We start from the raw sequence: 19480 nt of genomic DNA on the forward strand, positions 1-19480 counted from the left end.
CTCAGTCTGTCTTTCCAGTTCAACATTTTGAAATGTCTTTTATATTAGTTTCCTATCACTGCTCTAACAAATGACTTTAAACTCAGGAGCATAAAGCAACACAACTTCACTGTCTTATAGTTCCGGAGGTCAGAAGTGCAAAATGGGTTTTGCTGGGCGGGAATCACGGTGTTGGCAGGCTGTGCTCCCTGTGCAGGCTCTGGGAAAGAATCAGTTTCCTTACCTTTTTCAGCAGAGGCCACCTGCGTTTCTCGGTTCATGGCCCCTTCCTCCGTCTTCAAAGTCAGCTGAATAGCACCTTCAAATCTCTCTCTGCCTCTGACCCTCTTCTTCTGTCATCTCTCCTTCTCCTGCCTCTTTCTTATAAGGACCCTTCCGATTACGTTGAGCTCAGCCAGATAATTCAGGATAATCTCTCCATCTCAAAATCCAGGATAACTTAATCACATCTGCAAAATCCCTTTTGCAGTATAAAATAACACATCCCAGGTTCCAGATATTAGGACGCAGGCATCTTCAGAGGGCCATTATTCTGTCCACCACATGCCTTTTCTCTTGGTCCCCTTCTGCTTCTGCTAACACAGCTTTCACCTGTAAGAAAAGAATAATGAATTCACACCTAACAATCCACCTCTTCCCTGTGGGCTCCGCTGACAGAGCCAGCAGCTTTGCTTGCCTCTGCTGGGTATAGCACAGCCCCTGGCTGATATTTCTTTACCGAATGGTGATGGAGCCCACCACCCAAATGGAGACTGTCTTTTCCATCTTTCAGACAGAAGGGTCTGCAGAAATATTAATACTAATCGCTCATAATCACTCACACGCAGAGTCCTCGCTATGTGCGAGACACTGCTGGGCCCTTCACATAGACTAACTCATCAAATTCTCACAACTGTGCTCAGAGGGAGGTACTGTTATTAGCCTCATTTTAAGAGTAAGGAAATGGAAGCTTAGAGAGATTGAGTTACTTGCCCAGGTCCCACAATGACCTCAGGTCAGCCTGGGTCACTAGCCCCTGCGCTTATTACACTGCCTACAGGTGACCTGGTCCAATACCTGTCCTAGGAAGTGAGGGGACAGATGTGAGACCTGGCCGTACATCCTTCTCTGGGCTGCCGATTGGATAACCAGGTTATCTGATTGTTACAGGTCGGGGAGGAGCCACCTGGCACGTGGGGTGCATGTGTTGTCCAAACTCCAAGTCAGCACACTCAGCCTGAAAGAATTTTTAAGCCATTTCCAGGAGCAATATACAGTCTGAGAAACCAAGTTCGGATGGGGAAAGATTGAGATTACTGATGCTGATTTATAAGGACAATTGGACAGACTATTTGAAATCATGTAGGATGATGATGAGTGAAAACAGCCTAATGGGTCTCAGCTAATGGGTAGCATGTGGTTCTGGGGTCAGCTGCCGGGGACAGGGCAGGCCAGGAGGGGTCAGCTGTAAAGAGTTGGTGAGGAGAGGCAATCTGGACCAGGCTTCATCCACCGTATCAGTGGAGTCAGGAGGCCAGAGCTTGAATTCAATTCTGCCACTTTCTTGCTGTGCGCCCTCAGGCAAGTCAGTAACTTCTCTGAACACATTCACAGTCTACAAAATAGAGAGGGAAGAAATACCCTCAAAGGTTTTATTTGGGAGGGGGAAGGTATTGAATAAATTAGGTGTCCATCCTAGCACAGTGCCCAGTACCTATAAGGTACATAAAAGATTTTAAAATGTTTTATCTGATAACATCTTGGACAGTTTCATTTATATCAGTATGCTCGTCTTGATTCTATTCGTTTCATCTGCATATAATATTTTAAACCATGAAGTATTATAAGTAGCCAACTAAATAAGAAAGTGCTGCTGAAAGAGTAGAGAAAGCTCTAAGGTTTAACTGCATTTTATAGTAACCTTAGGATTTGCCTCCTTATATTATATTAAACTAATGAATGCTTGAACACTATTCAATCAAAACAGAAATATGTAAAGTAAAACGCAACTGCTCCACGACTGCCAAAACTTAGAAGCATCCAAGATGTCTTTCAGTAGGTAAATTTGGATAAAGGAACTGTGGTATATCCAGGCAATGGAATATTATCCAGTGTTAAAAAGAAATGAGCTATCAAGCCATGAAAGGACACGTAGGAATCTTAACTGCGTATTACTAAGTGAAAGAAGCCAATCTGAAAAGTCTGCATATCGTATGATTCCAAGTATGTATGTACGGTATTCTGGAAAAGACAAAACTATGGAGACATTAAACAGATCGGTGGTTACCAGGGATTAGAGGGGAGGGAGGGATGGGTAGGCAGAGCACAGAGGATTTTAGGGCAGTGAAACTATTCTGTGTGATACTACAATGGTCGATAGATGTCACACATTTGTCACAACCCACAGAATGTACAACACCAAGAGTGAACCCTAGTGTAAACTATGGACGTTGGATGATAAGGATGTGTCAGTGTAGGCTCATCAGTTATCACAAACGTACCACTCTGGTGTGGGATGTTGATGGTGGAGGCTGTGCATGTGTGGGGCAGGAGAGATACGGGAACTTTCTAGACTTGCCACTTGATTTTGCTGCGAACCTAAACTGCTCTAATTAATATACGTATTTTATATTATAGATATATGTCTATTTTTTAAAAAAGCAGTATTCCCAACCTCAGCCCTCTCCCAGCTTCCCAGAGGGAATCTCTCTTTACAATTTGGTTGGGACCCTACCCAGCCCTTTCCGTACGTATACAAACATGTATGTGGCCAGTTTCAATATTTGTCTACAATATAAGTGTGCCAGGAACATCACATGCCAGTCTTTTCCATAAGCCAACATAAATCTAACCTCAATTTGAAACTTCTCTGAAACTGGTAGAATAACTCAATCTCAGTCAATCTGGGGGCTCCCACACACACCCCAGATAGAGGAAAGATACCTGTCTGGCAGGTCTGTGGTGCTCAGGAAACCCAAGACCTCAAACACCTGCCACTCCTCACTTTGGAGATCTCTCTCTCTCTCTGTCTCTCTGTCTCTGAGAAAGCGCTCTCTCCACTTTTCCCTCCTCCTTTCCCTGGGCTGGCCCCTCTGGGACCTGTTATCCTTACTGGGAGCTCAGGCTTTCCCTGTGGGAAGGAAGAGCTGTTAACTTCCTGCACCTTTCACTTTCACTCCTGCAAAAATCTCAGACAAGAAAATCTAAGAACTTGGCCACTTGGACTAGGAGAGGAGGAGGAACAGAGATAAAGAACAAAACACAAATTAATCTCTCAAGGGCTTCCCTGGTGGTCCAGTGGTTAAAACTCTGCTCTTCTGGGCTTCCCTGGTGGCGCAGTAGTTGGGAGTCCGCCTGCCAATGCAGGGGACACGGGTTCGTGCCCCGGTCCGGGAAGATCCCACATGCCTCGGAGCGGCTGGGCCCGTGAGCCATGGCCGCTGAGCCTGCGCGTCCGGAGCTTCTAATGCAGGGAGCATGGGTTTGATCCCCAGTCAGGGAACTACGATCCCACATGCTGCACAATGTGGCCAAAAAAAAAAAAAAATTAGTTTCTCAAAAAGTGTCCAGCCACATCTGTGTATGTGTATACAAACTGAATTGCTGCTGTGCTTTTCTTTCACTAAACAACCTATGGGTCATATCTCCATGTCACAACATGTATTTGCTTCATTCTTTTAAAAAATAGCATAATATTTCATTCTTGGTTGTAGTATAATTTATTTGAACCACTACCACTGGTAGACATTTAAGTTCACTTTACTGTTTTGCTGTTTCAAATTAGGAACCATACTTATACATACCGCTTTATATAAAAGAATGAGAATATTTGTATGACAATTGTCCTGGAAACTGAATCCCTAGGTCAAAAGGTATGTGCATTTAAAATTTAGAGAGATATTGCCAAGTTGCCCTCCAAAACTTTGCGTGTATTTGCAGGCTCACCCAGTGTGCAAAAGTGTGTTTTCCTGCACCTTCAGCGAGGGGTTTAGGGATCTAAGGGTTTCCAAAGTTTATTGTTAGGTAAATAGAGTTGCTGTTGTTAGTTGCTTTCTCGTGTAGTTCTTTAATTAGGAAGGAAGCTGAGCGTTGTTGTGTGACTTTTGACTGTGTGTATTTCTCCTCATGTGAAAAGAAATTGCCTCTCCCTGTCCCTTGCCCACTTTCCCTACTGTGATGTTCATCTTTTTCTTATTCATTTTTAATAATGTTTTTAATATTAGGGAAATTAACATCTGCCTCTTTTAAATATATGTGCTCTGAATTAGAAATGATCTCATGCTACCTAATTTCTAATGTTGGAGCCATTGCCTCTTTACAACTCACCGTCCAAACCCATCTTCTGTGGTGTGTGCACTTGCCTCTCCTAGGGGAGCCCTTCAACGGCCAGCTGGTACCAGAAGGGGGGAACCAGCAGGAGGGAGAAGGGAAAGAGGGGGACGAAGAGAAGGCAGACGTGCACGGCGGGGCACCTGAAATTTTCACCTCGGAATCAGCACAGACCTTCCCGGTCAGGCATCCTGATAGATTCTCTCCCCACCGGCCGGACAATGTGGTACCACCAGCACCACAGACCCCACGGCGGAGCCGGGATCACAACTGGAAACAGCTGGGGACAACGGAGTGCTCGACAACCTGCGGGAAAGGTGAGCTCATGTGCGGGCTAGGAGGGTCTCTGCAGATCCCCGAGCAGGAGTGGGGAACATGCAGGTAGGCCCCAGGCACGTGGCAAAGCTTCCCCTCCTTGAGCCTGACTGTGAGATGCTCGTTAGTGTGAGGCTGTGTTGGGGGTTCCCAAAGACCACCCTCAGGCTCGGTGATCCACCCGAAGGACTTAGAAAACTCAGAAAACCTGCCGTGCTCATGGTTACAAGTCGTAACAGTGAAAGGCTACAGATTGGCATCAGCAAAGGGAGAAGCACGTGTGACAAAGTCCAGGACACACCAGGCGCCAGCCTCCAGGTATCCCCTCCCAGTAGAGTGGCACAGGGATGCACTTGGTTCTCTCAACAATATTGTATATGAGCCGAGTATTGCCAACCAGAGAAGCTCACTCCAGCTTTGGTGTCCAGGGGATTTATTGGGGTTCAATCACATAGGCCTGTAGCTCCCACATTAGCTACTCAGCCTTTAGCACCCCAGAGGTCAAACTAATACAACATGGCCTAAGGCCTCAGGCATGCAAAGACAGGCATTCACAGAAATCACACTGTTGTCATAAACTAGCTTGTCAAACTGACAGAGCGCAACCCAAGATCTCTGGCATAGAAAAACTCTTATCAGCAGAATATCCCAAGGGCTCTGAGGTTGTCTCCAGCCCTGGTCAAGGACCAGTCCTGAATACAGGTCTCTCTTTGGAATATGCAGGGTCTGAGCAACTCAGGCCTGCTGAGTTAACCCTTTCCCGCACAGTGTGTTCATTAATGATCAGAGAATACACTCACCTAGTTCAAGATTTACAAGCTGACGTACGAGTCAAGGTTGTGGAACACTTACACAAATGCCATTCAAAAGTCATTCTCAGGGCTTCCCTGGTGGCGCAGTGGTTGAGAGTCCGCCTGCCGATGCAGGGGACACGGGTCCGTGCCCCGGTCCGGGAGGATCCCACATCCCGCGGAGCGGCTGGGCCCGTGAGCCATGGCTGCTGAGCCTGCGCGTTCGGAGCCTGTGCTCCACAATGGAAGAGGCCGCAACAGTGAGAGGCCCGCATACCGCAAAAAAAAAACAAAGAAAAGTCATTCTCAGGGCTTCCCTGGTGGCGCCGTGGTTGAGAGTCCGCCTGCCGATGCAGGGGACACGGGTTCGTGCCCCGGTCCGGAAGGATCCCACATCCCGCAGAGCGGCTGGGCCCGTGAGCCATGGCCGCTGAGCCTGCGCGTCCGGAGCCTGTGCTCCACAATGGGAGGGGCCGCAACAGTGAGAGGCCCGCGCACCGCAAAAAAAAAAAAAAAAAAAAAAAAAAAAAAGTCATTCTCAGATCTAAGGATTTCAGAAAAAAAGAATGCTTTGGGAGCTTGAAGTGTTAGTTAGCTAGCTTTTACACTCCACAACTCCATTCTTCCTCCTCAGTAAATTCTTAATCCTGTATTTGTCCTATTATCTTAAGACCAATCAACTCAGAACACCTGGAGCAAGGCTGTAGCCTAACGAAGTCAGTTAATGCAGCAAAGGGGACCACACACCAGTGGGAGCATAGGGCATCTCTCCAACGGCAAGAAAAGATCCAGTAATAGGATTTAGGGAGAAAGGTGGAGTCTAGGTGAAATTTAAATAAAGCAGGGTTGTGGACTTCCCTGGTGGCGCAGTGGTTAAGAATCCACCTGCCAATGCAAGGGATATGGGTTTGAGCCCTGGTCTGGGAATATCCCACATGCCACGGAGCAACTAAGCCCGAGTGCCACAACTACTGAGCCTGCACTCTAGAGCCCACGAGCCACAACTACAGAGCCCTCGTGCCACAACTACTGAAGCCCGCCCACCTAGAGCCCGTGCTCCACAACAAGAGAAGCCACTGCAATGAGAAGCCTGCACACCACAACGAAGAGCAGCCCCTGCTCGCCGCAACTAGAGAAAGCCCGCGTGCAGCAACGAAGACCCAACGCAGCCAAAAATAAAATAAATAAATTTATAAAAATAAATAAATAAAGCAGCAGAGTTGTGATAGGCTTGAAGCAAAGCCTGGCTGTGTGTAAAAGGGTCAGTATCAGTCTGGACTGTGATGTGGACTCATGGTCCTGTGTCCTTGAACACTCAAAGGCAAGATAGATGTGGGATGTGGTGTCCGGAAACCCCTGACCTGATGTTCTGCACCTGGGTGGGAAATTGATGCTGCTTTTCTGTTCCAGGTGCCTTAGATCCTCATTGCAAGGATATGTATAACTGTGCAGTCATGATTTCCTTCATATACATGGTGATAGCCTCCTGCTTGTAGTAAAGTGCTATTTGTGACTGTAAAACACCTGTTCTTCGAGGGCAGGTTACCATAGAAACAGAGGCTGTATCCCTGAGGAGTTTCTGCAACTGGGAAACATACCTCCAGCGTATTGGTTTGGGGAATTTTTTTCCTTTTCTTCAAGAGACTTGCGTCTGAGAGTACAAAACTTGGAAACGATGGCATAATCAACACATGGAAAAATCTTTCACAACCACCTTTAACGCTTTTATCTTTTTCATAAGAGCGCTGACTTAGTGGCTTTTGAGAATCGAATTTAAGTCTTTGGTTCCTCTTGGGGTCTGGAGCCCTTCCTGCCTGGAATCTTTGCTGGTTCCATGATGGCTTCATAACTGGAGTGCTGATTTATGGAGGTTTTATTGTGCTTATACTTAATACTTGCACAGAGAATGTGAACTGGAGAGTCATTGTGCCAACTTCTCTTATAAGCCTTATGAGGGAAAGTTAAATGCCTGTTAAGAGGCAGAAAGCTAGAGATAATTATGCATTAAGGCCAAAATCAGTTTAGTGAGGATCTGTCCATGACGCCATAGAGGTAAGCAGTGTGAAATGAAATGTACTTGACATAGGAGCCCAGGATCAAAAGGTTTTGTTTTTTTTTTTCCGGTACGCGGGCCTCTCACTGCTGTGGCCTCTCCCATTGCAGAGCACAGGCTCTGGCTGCGCAGGCTCAGCGGCCATGGCTCACGGGCCCAGCCGCTCCGTGGCATGTGGGATCTTCCCGGACCGGGACACGAACCCGTGTCCCCTGCATCGGCAGGCGGACTCCCAACCACTGAGCCACCAGGGAAGCCCCCAAAAAGTATTTTGATAGTGCTGAAATAGTCTGCCATTTAGGTAGTGGTGTGATGCCTGCTAACTGAAACAGATACACTCAGAACTAAGTGAGATCAGGTGAAAACAGATGCACTCAGAACTAGGTGAAAACTAGGTGAAAGGATAAAGATTGTTATGTGGTTTGATATCAAGGGTGGCATGTATAGAAGAGTGTCCTCCATTTCATGTCTTTAAAGACAGCCTGGCCCAGCCTTTCCAGTAGGATGAGATGTAGGCCTGTCTGGAGACCATAAGGCATTGCATTGTGGACACAGTGGGACAAGGACAAGAGCATGTGCCATTTGCCACGCACCCTGCGTGCTGCTCACCCAGCCTTGTGTTCACTGGACTCATCCGGGTGGTCATTCAACAGTCTGTATCTGTTCTGTACCAGGCATGGTGGAGGGACCCCTTTGCTCCCTCTAAGGTTGGCTCCCAGCCAGCGATGGCCTCAGAGATGTCAGGGCAGGGAGGCAGTGTGGATGCACAAAACATTTAGCTCATCTCATGGTCGTCAGTGGTAGGGACAAGTGTGCCGTGACCAAGAAATTCTGAGCCTGCCAGGGCTGTCCGTCTCTTTTCTGCACAACCCAAGTCCACTTGCCTCATGATCTCATCATTTTCCCCACACAAACCCTCTCCCAAACTCTCCTCCAGCCCTTCCTGGCAACACTCACCAGACCACACATTTCTGTGCCTCGCAGATTAAAATTCCAGCATCATGATAGCATGATCACGGGGGGGGAGCCCTGTCACTGGTGTACAAGAGAGGCCCATACTCTGTCCAGTCACTGCCCGGACCTCTGTTTATCTGGTCAAACTCCTGGCTTGGCCCAGTTGATCCCTTACATTCCAAGACTAGAGTTATTTAATTTTTTCTTTCTTCTTATTTTGTCCATCTCTCCACAATGCTTCACTAACCTCTACACGGTCCCCTGAATTCACTGACTTACCTCCTTTAATGCCCACTGATTACCTGTGGTACAGTCCCCCCTCCAACGTAACATACTTCTGTTTAGATCAACACGTTGAACGTACAGCCCAACCAAACTGATCCCAGATTGTTCCTGCTGCCTGAAGCCCAGCCAGCACCCGACCTCCCCACCCCATTCTTGCTGGCCAGCACTTAGAGGGCTAATTGTGTGGCATGCTTGGACAATGAAGAGGTGGCCAGGTACCATTCTGAGTGATAGTCTCCCTTTCTGCAGAAATATAAACTGACCCAGAGAAAGAAACCTTTTCGGTCATCGGAGTCAAGAACTATAGATCTAGTGTTTTCCCACCATCGGAGACAGAAAGAGTACCTCTGAGTTTGTGTCCTTGTCTAAACGCTGGAACTGGACCAGGGGGAAGGCAGGCAGTGGCCAAAGTGCACACAGCCCCAAACAGGACCCATCTTTCCAAGGCACAGAGCATTCCTAGGGTAACTTGTATCCTTTCAGCTAAAGATACTCAATTCCCCCCTCATTAGTGCCAAGCAGTTGGGGTAGTTACTTTTGCCTTCCAATCCACAAACGTGTAAGTAGAAAAGTTAAACCCACATGGTCTGATGGGAAAGGGATGGGCTGAATAATAAAATTTTTACTTAAGCCCTTATTAACTGCATCCCAATGAGTATCCTGGAAGCTGTGAACTGAATCTTATTCATCTTTGTAACTCAGCACAATGTCCTTAATGTTTGCTGAATTTCATTAAAAATCTCTTCTTAATGGAAGCAGATATGTTACCGGACAAAATTTAATTCCACAAAAGTTTATGCTTCCTATTAATTTTATAGCCAGTACTGCTTTTTTTTTAACATCTTTATTGGAGTATAATTGTTTTACAATGGTGTGTTAGTTTCTGCTGTATAACAAAGTGACTCAGCTATACATATACATACATCCCCATATCTCCTCCCTCTTGCGTCTCCCTCCCATCCTCCCTATCCCACCCCTCTAGGTGGTCACAAAGCACGGAGCTGATCTCCCTGTGCTATGCGTAGTACTGCTTTTTACTCAGCTAATAATTATGCTTAATTGGAACATTATTTTAAAATAATGGTCTCAAGTTATAGCTGCATTGTAAATGTTTACACCCATAGTAGTTTAAACAAACGATTGTTTCTGATTCAAAACTGTCTTACAAACTGTCATGTTTTTTACAAGAACTACCTTCTGGCTCGGTGTGTCCCACAGAATCAGCTTGAGAAGCATTGGAACACTTCGTGGCTACTGAAATATTTAGAGACACATTCAAAGTTATCCCTCTAGTTACAATTAAAATTATAGCAAGTTGAAGTTGAGAAACTCTAAATGCCTGGCCAATTAGCAACAGAACTGAGACAAAGCTGTAGGCTAAATGCCCGTGTTCTACCCAGCAGGACTCAGCTACTGGCCTAGACTGGGGCCGGGGGTGGGTGGAGTGGGTGCACAGTCATTTATGAAAAAGCATCTTACACTCCAGACGCTCGGGTTGCGCCTTCCCGTAGTTACGGTTCTTTGTAAACACCCAGTAGTAATACTTCAGTGCTGCCACCAGGGGGTAGCAGAGAGAGAGAGAGGCAGGCCGAATTGAATCAGTTTTGGTTTTGTTTTTTCGAGTTGAGAGCTAGAAAATTTCACTGAACAAACTTTGACTGTTTCTCCAAAATAGATTATGCCTTATTAAGTATGAAACATGAGGCTGTGCATTTAAAACATACAAAAAAAACTTAGGCAGTCAGTATTTTTTTTTAGCAAAGTAACAAAAACAAATGTTAGACCGCTGATAAATATTCACTCAACAAACTTTTATGGAGCACTTACTCCCCTGCTGTACTGGGGTTACAGGGTTGAGCAAGCACCAGTCCTGTCCCCTAGAAACTCACCATCTCATAGGAGGCAGACATATACTCAAATAACCAAAATTCCACTGTATCAGTCCTTTACTGGGGGAATGTGTAAAATGATTTACAAAGGCGCAGCCAGCTGCTTTTCTAGCCTCTCTTGAATCTTCTTGCTTCTCTGCCCCAACCTGACTGTTGCTTCAACATACCTGGCTCTTGCAGGCCAGTTTGCCATGCACTTTTGTTCCAGTTCCGCGGCCTGGACAGAGCCCACCTCCAAGACACACGTGTGCACAGCTATCCGAAACCAACCCTCTCTCTGCAAAACCCTCTCTCTTTCAGGTCTGCAGAAAACCTTCAAGAAGTTATTATTTGTGTTCATTTTATAATCATTCCCCTGCCTATCGATCTTTCTTGTTGTCTTGAACTCTTAGGGGAATTGTTTTTATCTGCCTCTGAACATGTTCAAACCATGTCCACAAATAGATTATAAGGCCTCTGAGGGCAGGAACTATTCCTGCTCTTCTTTGCCCCGGACGGTGCCTAGGAAAGCCCTTGTGCAGGAGCTGTGTGTAAACTCAGGAACGGAGGAGTGTGTGTGCGTGAATCGTTCTGTCGCTGAGGCTTTTCTTCATCAGCATCCGGATCTCTGCGCATCTGCGTTCATAGCCCAGCATTAGAGTGTGTTCTCCTTGTCCCTGCAGGATCGCAGTACCCTATTTTTCGCTGTGTGAACAGAAACACTCACGAAGAGGTTCCTGAGAGCTACTGTGACTCGAGCATGAAGCCGACCCCGGAGGAGGAACCCTGCAACATCTTCCCTTGCCCAGCCTTGTAAGAGGGCCTCTGCCTGTTTTCAGCTCACTTCTAGTTGCTTGTGCATAGGACCCTAGTAGTAGATGTAATCTAATTTTTAAATCAGCCTACATCTGATTTAGAAACAGGAGACTTAGTCTGTGCATAAAATGCAATCTGTTTAGCAAGTGCACCTGGCTTTCAGGATTCACACAGGAGCTCACAGCCTTTAACTGCTCAGCACACTCCCAGGAAGCCTTTGGTGAACTGGAGAAATTAGGTTTTAGCTGGCAAGGAAAACAAAGAGGGGAGCAAGGAGTTACAATCCAGTGCAGTCAGTGCTCAGGCGAGCTGTGTACAGAGAGAGACTAATGTAAGTCACAAATACATCTGCTTGGGGAGTGTCTCAGGAGAGGTCTTGGTTCAGTTATTGAATAATAAATAGGACACTTTTAGAAGAACAAGGAGGGAAAGCCCTAAAAGGGGTCAAAACATAATTCTCAAACTAATAAGAACATAATTCTCATCCGAAGACATAGTGCCCATGTGCCGATGTCTTATTTAAGGAAATGACAAAGCAGGATAACAGGAGAATATGTGAAACTGATATGTAAATAGTTCATGAAAAATAACAAAGGTTGGAAGAAGATTTCTAAGTTAGTTCCAAAGTGGGTTAATGTTCTACAGGGTAATAAAACTCATCTTTGGAGTTATTTTTCTGACTAGATAAAAATCTTTTGTACCTTCTTGGTTTTCTATAATTTTACAGAATCTGGGCCCTAATCACTGGGAAAGAGAATATGGAACAGAGCCACATTCTTTATGGAGTCAGACGGCCTTAGGCAGACTGCCAGGCACTGCTCTGGGCTGGGGATCACCCATAACAATTCTGACGCTTCTTTGTAAGTTGGCTTGGCCAACTTCTGTGTAAGATGCTCTCTTCCTGTTGACTGAAGTGACCGGTCCCTCTCGATCTCTCGTTCCTGAGCTAGCTGGGACATCGGGGAGTGGTCTGAGTGCAGCAAAACCTGTGGCCTGGGCATGCAGCACCGCCAGGTTCTGTGTCGCCAGGTGTATGCCAACCGCAGCCTGACGGTGCAGCCCTACCGCTGCCAGCACCTGGAGAAGCCCGAGACCACCAGCACCTGCCAGCTCAAGATCTGCAGCGAGTGGCAGATCCGGACGGACTGGACCTCGGTACGCAGCAGGCCAGCCTGCTCTGGAGCTCCCCCTCCAAGACCTACCGCCACCCTCCTGCCTCCCCACTCCAAGACCTGATGTGGGAGAACCCTGGATTCTCCAGGAGGACCCGTCCTGTGGGGTTCTGGAAGGACTATTCTGCAAACCATAGGATGTGCCGATAGGGCCATCCTGTCATCCTGATAGACTTAAGGGCCAACTTTCAGGGTGAGCCCATGGCAGCCGTGTGCACACAGGTGACCTCTCTCTCCTGTGTCACGGTAGAGTGAAGGCTGGCAAAGGCTGCTAGAGCCAACTCCTCCTTCCAATCGTGCTCTCCCATTTTATAGATGGCAAAACTGAGGCCCAGAGAATCAAAGTAGGCGAGACATCCAAGGTGATCTTAGAGAGAAGGCGTGTGATGTTTTCAGGCTGGGATCCTCCCCAGGTAGCATCGCTTGAGAGGGGACCCGGCAACCCAGGGGTCTCGCCCCACCCCGTCCTCTGCTCAGGTGGCGGGTAACGAGGACGAGGGCACCCTGACCAGAGGGAACCTCAGAGCTGGCACTGCCCAGTGCGCTGATGTGCGCTTGCTGTGTTTTAGTGCTCGGTGCCCTGCGGAGTGGGGCAGAGGACCCGCGATGTGAAGTGTGTGAGTAACATCGGGGACGTGGTCGATGACGAGGAATGCAACATGAAACTCCGGCCCAACGACATTGAGAACTGCGACATGGGACCCTGCGCCAAGAGCTGGTTCCTGACGGAGTGGAGCGAGAGGGTGAGCGTGCCGGACGGCGGGCGGGTGGGACCAAGGCTGCTGGTCTGATGGGCAGGAGCCGTGCATCACGACGTGCCCCAAACCACACAGAGACGAATCGCTAGCTTGGAATCCCAAAGGTGATTTCTGACTTTGGGGAAAAACCCAGAGGTGAACTACTGTAGGCTTTCTATCCTTCTATGAAGACTGATGGCCTCCAAGATCGAGATGTGGGTATGAAAGAATTCATTTAATTCTCCTTAGCACGTCACACGAATATTAAATAATGAAATTCTAAATAAAGCGAGGGATTACATCACAACTTTCCTACATCTTGGTCATGCCTGGCATAGAACAGGCACTCAGCAAATGACAGGCCCCCTTCCCTGCTTCTCACAGACTCAAAACCAATCCCACCATTCCCCTCCCCAGTAGCGCAGCCGCCTTAGGGTCCCTGGTGTCAGGTGTCAAGGATGAACTCCAAGGTGTATATAGTTCATCATTAGCCCACCAGTTACCTGTGTACGAGGGAAGCCATTAAGAAATTGAATTCATCTCTCAAAGACAAAAATAAGAGTTATATCAGAAGAGAGAGGGATTCTGGGGTTGGATGGTGGTGTTGGTCACACAACAATGTGAATGTACTTAATGCCGCTGACTTGTACTCTTAAAAAATGAGTAATATGGTAAATTTTATGTTATGCGTATTTTACCATAATTTTAAAAAATGTTAGGGAAAAATACTAAGCAAAATTCGAGGATGTACGCTGGGGTGAAGGAGCGAGCGGGGAAGGAGATAAGGAGTTTTGCCTGCCTTTTCTTGTGGAAGATGTTGATTGGCTGGCAGTAGGCATATTCTGACCAGCGCAGCTGGACTGCTCATCAGATGAACAGTTTCTCGGTTTCTGGATTCTTCAGAAGACCTTGGAGGTTTAACTGGGATGGAGACATTAGTGGCTGCCTCTGTCCTTAGTGCCTCCCTCCCAATTAGGCCAGGTCTGCACCATTTCCCTTAGCAGAATCCCTCAGGGTGCTTCCAAACTGTAATGTGCCTACAAATCCCTGGAAACCTTGTTACAGTGCAGACTCTGAGTCATCCTGCCAGGCATGTGTCCCTGTACCAGCTGTCCAGGTGAGCATGGGTCACACAGATAGCAGGGATATTAACACTGATGTGTCCAGTTCCCAGGCCCAGCTCTCCCTTTATATCAGGCCACCTCCCAATACTCCCATAGCTGTGGCCCTCGGGGACTGGAGCCATCTGCCTTAGTATCAGGCAGCAATGTCTTGTGACAGACTTCCGCCGTCCCTTCCCAGACCAGTCCAGACTCAGCTACTAGCAGGCAGATGGTGTGCCCGCGTTTTCGCGCCCTCACTCTTCTGCTGCTGAATAGATTTTCGAAATCGAAAGCCAAAACAGTAGTCTGACAAGTGTAAGTGTGTTCATCACAGCCGTGGGACGGGCTATTTGGAAAGAAGACTGTCCCTGAAAATCTAGGACAGGGTACCATACTGATATCCCGTAATGGAGGAAAGCGCGCCTGACAAGTGGTCAGAGGTTTCCAGGGGAAAGAGGTGGTAGGGAAACGCGGTGTCGTTCGCATCCTCTGAGAGTGGCTTCGGAACCTGCGGGGAGGCCTCCCCTCTAAGGCGCCCCTTGCTGTCTCGCAGTGCTCGGCAGAGTGTGGGGCTGGAGTGCGGACACGCTCGGTGGTGTGCATGACCAACCATGTCAGCAGCCTGCCGCTGGAGGGCTGCGGGAACAACCGGCCAGTGGAGGCCACCCCGTGTGACAACGGGCCCTGCACGGGCGAGGTGGAGTGGTTTGCGGGAAGCTGGAGTCAGGTGAGTGGCCGCAACCGGGTGTGTCTGTCCGTCCCCTGACCTGTTTCTGGGTCAGGGAATAGGGCTCGGTGTATCCCAGGGGTGCCGGGTGGGTTTGAACCCCAGCTGTGCTACCCTTGACCCTGGAGAAGCTCCTTATGCTTTCGGAGCCTCATTCTGTCAACAGTAGTTATTCCTGATTAATTTGTGAAGACCCTCTCTCCAAACAAGGGCAGATGCTGAGGTACGGAGGTTAGGATTTAAACATACGAACTCTCGGGGGACACAGTTCAACCCATAACTAGTATATAGTTCTCTCATTATTGACAAACATTACTGTCGTGTTACTACCACCACGATCAAGATATAGAACAGTTCCATTGCCCACCAAAATTCTCCTGTGCCTTTGTGGTCAACTTTTTCCTTCAAACCTGGCACCTGACATCCACTCGTCTGTTTCTGTCCTCATAATTTTGCATTTTCCAAAATTTCATATTACTGTCTATAACAGTATGTAGCCTTTTGAGTCAGCTTCCTTTTGCTTATATGTAATACACATGCATTTGAGATTTATTCATATTGTTCCATATATCAATAGTTCATTCTGTCTGTGGCTGAGTAGTGTTCCATTGTATGGGCATACTACACTTGTTGATTCCCAAGTTGAGGGACACTTCAGTGTTTGGTGATTTTGAATAAAGCCATTTTAACTTTCATGTACAGTTTTTTATGGGTGCATAAGTTTTCATTTCACCTGGGTCAATGCCTAGGAGTGGAATTGCTGAGTTGTGTAGTAAATGGTTTTTTAATTTAATACAGAGCTCCAAGCTCTTCCAGAGTGGCTGTACCCTTTTGTATTCCTGTGAGTAATGTCTAAAAGTTCTAGTTCCTCTGTATCATCAGATCATGGTATTGTCTGAGTTGTTTTTGTTTTTGTTTCTTTTTTGCCATTTTAACAGATATTGGTGATATCTCAAAAAAAAAAAAAACCCAGTAGTTATTGAGCACCTACTATGTGCTCTTCTCTCTAAGCCCTTAGGATACATCATTGAGCAAAACAAATATCCCTGCCCTCAGGAAGCTTATGGTCCAGCATGGTTTCCTTGTCTACAAAATGCCAATAATGAAGCACATTATGAGGTTATTTTTAGAAGAAATGAAGTAATGTGTACAAAGTGTGTAGTGCAGTGCCTGACATACAATAAACACACAATAAATTGTAGCTTCTAGTGCTATTATTGTTAATAAAGTCAGTTGTGTCTGTATTTGAGTGTCAAAAGCAGAAATAGATATGATCCAGCAGTCCCATTTCTGGGTATATATACAAAGGAAAGAAAATCATTATCTGGGAGAGATATCTGCACTGCCCAGCCCCCCGCCATGTTCATAGTATTGTTCACAATAGCCAAGGTATGGAAATAATCTAAGTGTCTGTCGACAGATGAATGGATAAAGAAAATGTGGTATTTGTTTATCATGGAATATTATTCAGCCTTTAAAAAGGAAGGAAATCCTGCCATTAGCAACAACATGGATGGACTTGGAGGGCATTATGCTAAGTGAAATAAACCAGACACAGAAAAGCAAATACTGCATGGTATCACTATATGTGATATCCGAAAAAAAAGTCAAACTCAGGAAAACAGAGTTGAATGATGGTTGCCAGGGGCTGGGGGTGGGGGATATAGGAAGAGGTTGGTAAAGGGTTCAAACTTTCAGTGATAAGATGAATAAGTTCTGGGGATCTAATGTATAACATGGTGACTATAGTAGATAATACTGTATTGTATACTGAAATTTACTAAGCGAGTAGAACTTAAGTGTTGTCACGTATACACACAAAAAAGGTAAATATGCTAAGTGATGGATGTGTTAACTTGACTGTAAGAATCCTTTCGCCATGCACATGTATACCGTATCACCATGTGCATACTTTCAATATATTACAATTTTATTTGTCAATTGTATCTCAACAAAGCTGGGGGAACGAAGCAGAAACAGAAAAAGTTAAGTTTGTTCATTATGAAGAACCAATAATACCAAATGCCTCCAAAAAGTCACTTAATTGATTAATTAATTTTTCCTTAGGGTTCCAAAATTGAACAGGAACCCCCTAAAATCATTCCCTCTTTGCCCCGTTATGATTACCGTCGATATTTTGAGTTCTCGGGCCATTTAGTATTTGGCTCCTGGGGCTGGCTGGTTCTCCAAAGACTTTCTGGCTGATGACCATGATTTACACATTATCTGGACCTCTGGCTCCATATAGAATTTTATTTCTTTTAAGTAGCTTTAAAAACAGACCCTGAAAAGAAATGGACTGCCTTGTCCTTGTAAATCAACACAACCCCTTTGGAAAGCAGTTTGGCAATAAAAGTCAAGAACCATAAAAATGTTCATTTGCCTTCACCCAGTAACCCCACTCCTGGGGATTCATTTTAAGGAAATAATTAGCAGGAGAAAAAAAAGTTTTTTCAACAGAGATGTTCATGATAGCATGATGGTTGGGGATATTATGGTATATCGTAACTCATTAAGATACGTAACAAGAACAATGATAATTAGGAAGATGTGGGAAATACATATAATATAAAGGCAAGTGAAAAACAGAATATGAAAGTATATGAACCCTATCTCAACCACTTCAAGGTATAGTTTTTTATATAAACAACATGCGCAAGTGTTTTCTTCTCAAATTTCCTTAATTTTTTTTAATACAAAGTGTAAAATATTTAAAAATTCAGAAAAGAAAGAATTCAAGTACTTCCAGTGCTACCCAAGTCGATATCAGAGTTAGACATACCTGATAACAGATCCCAGTTCTGCATCGCCTTAGTTCTCTGAGTTGGGGCAGGTAATTTAACCTCTCTGAGCCTGTTTCCTCATCCAAATATGAGGATAATGATATCAAGTTTTTAGAGTTGCTATTGGGTTTTCATTAGACACTGTATATAAAAGGGTAATTGCTGAGCTTCCCTGGTGGCGCGGTGGTTGAGAGTCCGCCTGCCGATGCAGGGGACATGGGTTCGTGTCCCGGTCCGGGAAGATCCCACATGCCACAGAGCGGCTGGGCCCGTGAGCCATGGCCGCTGAGCCTGCACGTCCGGAGCCTGTGCTCTGCAATGGGAGAGGCCACAACAGTGAGAGGCCCGCGTACCACAAAAAATAATAATAATAATAATAAAGAAATAAAAATAAAAGGGTCATTGCTTAGGACGTGGGGAGTACTTAATAAATATTAGTTCCCTTTCTCCATGTTTATTATTTTTTCTGCCAATGTTTCTATCTCATTGTTGGTAGCAAAACACCTAGGATCTACACCCCAAAGATAATTCAGAAGCAGACTGTGTATGGGACACTAATTACACCAAGTATTCATGGAAACTGAGGCAATGGGAAGAGTCCTGTGTGAAATCGTAATACTGGATCATAACAGCCTTCACTCAGAGAAGATAAACAGTGCAGTTCGACTCACACGTCCACCAATGTCTGAGGAAGAAGAAAGGGGAGCAGGATTCAGGTCTTTTTTTTTTTTTTTGCGGTACGCGGGCCTCTCACTGTTGTGGCCTCTCCCGTTGCGGAGCACAGGCTCCGGACGCGCAGGCCCAGCGGACATGGCTCATGGGCCCAGCCGCTCCGCGGCATGTGGGATCCTCCCGGACCGGGGCACGAACCCGCGTCCCCTGCATCGGCAGGCGGACTCTCAACCACTGCGCCACCAGGGAAGCCCGATTCAGGTCTTTTTGACCTGTGGGTGTCCTATTGACTCCAGACCTACTCAGAGAACTGAAAGTCGCATGAATCCTGGTGAAGGCAGCATTTATCTCTGCTAAGATTAGAAACATGGGATTTATTGCCTGTCATCCAAAGGGTCAGGACATGATTGATTGTGGACAAGGTTTTCGTTCTGAATTTATAAGACTATCAGGGCCTGCTGGCACCTCCCTGCCCTGGGAATTTGATATTATCCCCAAAGAAAATGAAATAGAGCATGCTTATGTGTTGAAAGAAAGTCTTAAACATTAACTGACTTCAGGATATAAAAATAAATGTTCCTTCCAGACACGTGGTTTGAATGAGAGTTGGCCTCTTGAACACCCCACTGGCCCGGTCACAGTGATTAGTCCAGGATGGACATGTGACCCAAACCGAGCCAAATGGAGTCCTTTCCTGGGACTTTTCACGTGGACTTAGGGGAAGAGACTCCCTGGGAAGTTGTGAGCACAGGTGCTAGCAGTGGTCCTGTTGAGGCCGGTGGAGAAGCCAGCCCAAGAGAATGAGACCTGTCAGGCTTGGGGAGTCTTTTTCTACTCTGGAGACAAAGTAGCCCAACTCTTATTCCTAAGATATTCCACCAGGTCTATTATTCATG

The 19480-nt window shown here is 46.3% G+C and overlaps 1 protein-coding gene across 1 annotated transcript in view; it reads left to right on the forward strand.

The window, feature by feature from the left end:
• The window catches only part of THSD4 (thrombospondin type 1 domain containing 4), a 542551-nt gene that overhangs the window by 514896 nt on the left and 8175 nt on the right, over positions 1-19480 (forward strand). Inside the window, exons 10-14 of the mRNA XM_060153293.1 lie at positions 4350-4625; positions 11258-11387; positions 12341-12545; positions 13132-13305; positions 14956-15129. Coding sequence (XP_060009276.1) covers positions 4350-4625; positions 11258-11387; positions 12341-12545; positions 13132-13305; positions 14956-15129 — 959 coding nt within the window. The remainder of the gene's footprint in view (positions 1-4349; positions 4626-11257; positions 11388-12340; positions 12546-13131; positions 13306-14955; positions 15130-19480) is intronic.

Source organism: Lagenorhynchus albirostris, chromosome 1 (genome assembly GCF_949774975.1).
Source record: "Lagenorhynchus albirostris chromosome 1, mLagAlb1.1, whole genome shotgun sequence".
Classification (NCBI taxonomy): Eukaryota; Metazoa; Chordata; class Mammalia; order Artiodactyla; family Delphinidae; genus Lagenorhynchus; species Lagenorhynchus albirostris.